The 6,095-nt window shown below is 34.7% G+C and overlaps 1 protein-coding gene across 1 annotated transcript; it reads right to left on the reverse strand.

The window, feature by feature from the left end:
- Positions 1 to 849: 849 nt before the first annotated feature.
- On the reverse strand, positions 850 to 1,788 carry LOC139891726 (ethylene-responsive transcription factor ERF038-like). The gene has a single exon (XM_071874714.1). It carries the CDS (start codon positions 1,762 to 1,764, stop codon positions 1,261 to 1,263), a length of 504 nt encoding a protein of 167 aa, XP_071730815.1. The 5' UTR covers positions 1,765 to 1,788; the 3' UTR covers positions 850 to 1,260.
- Between the last annotated feature and the right edge of the window lie 4,307 nt (positions 1,789 to 6,095).

The raw sequence follows: 6,095 nt of genomic DNA on the forward strand, positions 1-6,095 counted from the left end.
TGCGAGGGCGTTTTGTCAAATTTTGTTTTTTTGTTAGCTCTGGTGCAAGGGGTAAAAAATATTTGGGCATTTTGGTGATAATCCCATCTTTTATTTATAATTAAAAATAAAAATTAAATGTCACGTCACCATCGACTAACAACAATCTTTCTCATTACAACCTCTTCTCCCATGAGTACCATATTAGCGGTCTAATCCTTAAAAAAATCTTTTATCCATTTCACATAAGCGTCGCCATTATTTATAGTCTTAGTATGGTTAGGGTAGTTGTAATGATTAATGGTCTTGAGGAGTGAATGGTCGAGTTGATTTAATTGGACACGTAATTTGTAGAAGATTAACTGTCACGAAAGCACTCTTAATTGGTCGATTATACGTAAGAGATGGCATGACTTAATCCTGTAAGTATTGAATTATTTCATTTCATTAGCTAAACAAAGCAGTCTTATTATGTCTATAAAAACTTAATCTTACTCGACTGAGATTGGAAACTTCAGGCACAAGCTAAACATGTGGTTATCATTGTTTGACAATACACCAATATTAAAGTAAGCAAAAAAATAAAGTTCGACAGATGAATACAATTAACATCCGTTTGGAACCAAAATGGAAGTGTTTGCCTCTAGTACTTTGACCAAGGTCAATTTCATTGTCCAAAATAAGCCTCGAAATTGACAGACAGTGTCAGAGGTGGTACAGTGTCCATTTTTTATTTTTAATATATTTTAATTTATTGTTGTGTTATAGTTAAGTAAATTTCATGCAATAAATAAAATACTAAATTGACATTACATTTATTCATAAAATAAATTACATTACATTTATTAAAATTCATAAAATAAACTAGGTTACATTTAAATATTATAAACAGAAAGTAATAAACAAAGATATAGTTGTGTGAGTAAAATGAGAAAAATGGTGTAGTATTTTAAAAAAAAAATTAATAATAAGGAAACTAGCTGTTAAACGGCTAGTGTTTGAAATTCAAATGGGCAACAGTCGACTTTCACCACCGTCGCAGGCTCGAAGCTGACCACGGACGGCGGAATCTACACCGTCCCGATGTCAATCGACCGTCGATTATGGCGTCAGTTTAAGGGGTACGGCGAGAATGGATGCCGGACACCGTGAGCTCTTATACATAAATTATTTTTTGTTTATTTTAAGTTGACACAAAAATTTATTTTACATACAACAACATTGAAATAAATAAATAATTGTGAATTTCGTAAACAGACAAATTGAATTTTGTCCAACTTACTAACAATAGTTCCACAAGAAATGCTCTTCTGGCCAAATTTCATTTTCAACAGGAGTCTCAACTACCGGAATAGTCTCCGGCGATGTAAAGAAAATCTGATCATGATAAATTCGATGCGGATAATCAATAAAAAGATCAGGTAAATCAAGAAATGCGTCATCCTCTAGGGCATCCTCGGCTAAGTTATTACTTTGACTTATTTCAGTACTGACTAAAGTTGCAGCTTTGAGCGCAGCTGCTTGGATGTCTACTGGTGACGTGGAAGCTGGTTTAGGTAGTTTGTGAGCTAGATGTGGAAAGTTGAGTTTAGCTGATTCACCCTTGATTGCAATGGCAGCTACATCATGGGCTCGAGCTGCCATTTCAGGGTTATCGAATGTCCCCAGCCATATTCGTGATTTCTTTTTTGGCTCACGGATTTCAGACACCCATTTTCCCCAGCTCCGTCTACGGACACCACGGTAGACCAGATTTTTTTTGTCGGTGTTTGTGGTTTCATCCATATTATATATTATATTATATTAAATTAATTTGTTTCGAAATGATAAAGAAATTAAGCTAGACAAGAAGATATTTATATGCAACTACATATCTTGACTTGTTTTTTTACGTACTTCTTATTAAGCGGGAAGTGAGTCGTTATATTTTGTGGCCTCATACACATTTTTTATTATTTGAATTATTACTATTGTACTTGCTCGCTTCCATATTAATTGTTTACAGACAAAAAATACACAATTTAGTTTTGTACTCTCTGTTTAATTTTCAGTTTTACCCTTACTTTTTTTTTTTCTTTTTCATATTCACATACATTAATGGCATAATAGATCTATACCTTATTATTCTTATCTATATACGAAAGTAGACTATTATAAATTTAGAACAACTCAAAATGGAATACTGTAATATTAATATGGGACGGAGGGAGTAATATTCATGATAGTTAATGTACAAAATTATTTTAAGCAACTCGACTCTTAATGACATACGTCACGCCATGGAGTCTCACGTGCACCACATGACATTTCATTCCTAATATTCAGCTGAAGCTGGTTAGCTCGATTAAAACCATGAACTCCAAAGTCAAACTAACGTTACGGCTAGGGAAGTGTGACATTATCTTTCAACGAAACTATCTTACTCGATATGACGTGTTCGTAATTATCGGAAAACGTGGAGGACATGGAGTAGGTTGTGGGCATGATTAGAACTTTCTGGAATATCGGTTATTGATAGGGTAGTTATGAAATAGCGGTTATAAAGGTAACCGCTGAATATTCACCTATAAATAACAAGGCTAACCGTCGAACGCACATACACCTAATGTAATCTTTTTCTCATCCTCACTAGGTCGGCTCGACAAAAGTCAACCACCAACACACCCTCAATCCACCATTCCAGTAGAAGGAACCACTTCCGAGGTTAGAACACTGTTTATTTTTCTACCTGCACTTAATTCGAACTTTGGCTTGATCATTTGGTGTCATCTGTGGGACCAAAAGTTCAATATTTTCTTAACAAGATTTCAAGAGGTCCAACTCCAACTCCAATCACTGGTTGACGAACAGTATGACCCATTTTCGTCCCACTGTTGACAACGGTTTCATTACCCTAGGGGACGCATTCACCGAAGTCATTTTTAAAAAAATGTAAGAATCACCAGGTTCTAATTTGATGAGGGCACTCATTCGGGCCCACAGGTCGCCGAGCCTGAACAATCGAACCTGTAAGTCATGGAGCCAAACGCGACAGTGGGACAACCATTGAAAATCATCTCAGGAAATGAACCGATAAGATTCTTGAAGAAATGAGGCTTTGTTCTACCTTCACTCTTGAATAGTGATGAGGAAAAACAATCAGGAGCGTCAACGGCATCGCCAAGAGACTCTACCTACGTCGCATCTGAGTTTGGAAAGAGTGCCTCTAGTAAAACGAAAGCAGCAACACGTAAGGAACTCATTGAGAACTTAAACTTGGGAGCACCACCATCTGCGAATGCTCAAATTGAACAGCCAGGTGCGAAAAATGGAATATTGAACAATATGTATGCCATGATGGGCGGGGACAAAGTGAAGAAGCCATTCAAACCGTCGATGATATCGCTCAAAAATTCGGTTACGTTATTCGTGTAACGAGGTCGATGAAACGAGTCCCAAGAGGTTGCTAGTTGTTTTATTTCCTATGGGTTATCAAGGGCAAATATGACCTATGGTCGTTCCTTGAGCTGTCGAATTTGAAGCGAAGCTTATTAAAATAATTTAGTGATTAAGATGGGGTATGTACACAATTTATTAACCAAGACAGGTGGCCGGTACACATTTTGTGGAGAGGCAGAATCCTTTTGACCCCAATAAATTACTGACTATTCAGAAAATCTAACAATCAAGACGAACCAGTTTATTCTAGACACCACTTTATCCGGAATATCAAATTGTATAAAGGCTATAGTTGGGTTGAATTGTTTTTATAATTGTAATTAAAATATTAAAGCAATATAATTATATTAAGCTAGCTAGCATGCAACAGCTAGGGACAAAGAATACGTGGTCCACCATGATTTAGGATAACGTAGTGTCGGAATGATTACGAGACACTCCTTGGATAGATATACCTTGGTGTAAACACTATATTCCCTACTAATTGATTTCTCGATTAGCATGTCACAAGGAACTAGGTTATGGTGATTCTGATCGGATGAACTATGCCTTACTCCCGACGCTTATCCAGTTAAGGATATAAACGGCCCTTCTTGGATGCAATGTATATCTTGACCACAAGAACAAAGTGGTATAGTCATATCTAAATAATTTTCAAACTTTCTTAGCACCTTAGTGTATCATCAAAGTGAGTGGTTTTGATTATGTTTCGAATTCCTTTTTGTCAATGGTTTGGTAAAATCAAAGGTGTATAGACAATTTAGAACCTCTGATGGTTAACCGTCATCCTTAAAGATTTATAAACTTAGTTTGTATTGTAGTGCATTAAATTCCAATTTATGATTTAAACCAGCCCTTACGATCTACCAACTAAATCCCTTAGTTATCTATAATGAACTTCACTTATAGCGTTTCCATAGCTTCTAACCTTGGCCATGCTCAAGTGTGAAATGTCCCGTTCTTATTGATTAAAAACGTTCCATATTAATTGATTTCGTTGCGAGGTTTTGACCTCTATATGAGACGTTTTTCAAAGACTGCATTCATTTTTAAAACAAACCATAACCTTTTTTTCATAAATAAAGGTTTAAAAAGCTTTACGTAGATTATCAAATAATGATAATCTAAAATATCCTGTTTACACACGACCATTACATAATGGTTTACAATACAAATATGTTACATCGAAATCAGTTTCTTGAATGCAGTTTTTACACAATATCATACAAACATGGACTCCAAATCTTGTCCTTATTTTAGTATGCAACAGCGGAAGCTCTTAGTATTCACCTGAGAATAAACATGCTTTAAACGTCAACAAAAATGTTGGTGAGTTATAGGTTTAACCTATATATATCAAATCGTAACAATAGACCACAAGATTTCATATTTCAATACACATCCCATACATAGAGATAAAAATCATTCATATGGTGAACACCTGGTAACCGACATTAACAAGATGCATATATAAGAATATCCCCATCATTCCGGGACACCCTTCGGATATGATATAAATTTCGAAGTACTAAAGCATATGGTACTTTGGATGGGGTTTGTTAGGCCCAATAGATCTATCTTTAGGATTCGCGTCAATTAGGGTGTCTGTTCCCTAATTCTTAGATTACCAGACTTAATAAAAAGGGGCTTATTCGATTTTGATAATTCAACCATAGAATGTAGTTTCAATTACTTGTGTCCATTTCGTAAATCATTTATAAAACCTGCATGTATTCTCATCCCAAAAATATTAGATTTTAAAAGTGGGACTATAACTCACTTTCACAGATTTTTACTTCGTCGGGAAGTAAGACTTGGCCACTGGTTGATTCACGAACCTATAACAATATATACATATATATCAAAGTATGTTCAAAATATATTTACAACACTTCTAATATATTTTGATGTTTTAAGTTTATTAAGTCAGCTGTCCTCGTTAGTAACCTACAACTAGTTGTCCACAGTTAGATGTACAGAAATAAATCGATAAATATTATCTTGAATCAATCCACGACCCAGTGTATACGTATCTCAGTATTGATCACAACTCAAACTATATATATTTTGGAATCAACCTCAACCCTGTATAGCTAACTCCAACATTCACATATAGAGTGTCTATGGTTGTTCCGAAATATATATAGATGTGTCGACATGATAGGTCGAAACATTGTATACGTGTCTATGGTATCTCAAGATTACATAATATACAATACAAGTTGATTAAGTTATGGTTGGAATAGATTTGTAATCAATTTTCACGTAGCTAAAATGAGAAAAATTATCCAATCTTGTTTTACCCATAACTTCTTCATTTTAAATCTGTTTTGAGTGAATCAAATTGATATGGTTTCATATTGAACTCTATTTTATGAATCTAAACAGAAAAAGTATAGGTTTAGTCGGAAAAATAAGTTACAAGTCATTTTTGTAAAGGTAGTCCTTTCAGTCGAAAGAACGACGTCTAGATGACCATTTTAGAAAACATACTTCCACTTTGAGTTTAACCATAATTTTTGGATATAGTTTCATGTTCATAATAAAAATAATTTTCCCAGAATAACAACTTTTAAATCAAAGTTTATCATAGTTTTTAATTAACTAACCCAAAACAGCCCGCGGTGTTACTACGACGGCGTAAATCCGATTTTACGGTATTTTTCGTGTTTCCAGGT

This window comes from Rutidosis leptorrhynchoides, chromosome 2, assembly GCF_046630445.1.
Source record: "Rutidosis leptorrhynchoides isolate AG116_Rl617_1_P2 chromosome 2, CSIRO_AGI_Rlap_v1, whole genome shotgun sequence".
Lineage (NCBI taxonomy): Eukaryota > Viridiplantae > Streptophyta > Magnoliopsida > Asterales > Asteraceae > Rutidosis > Rutidosis leptorrhynchoides.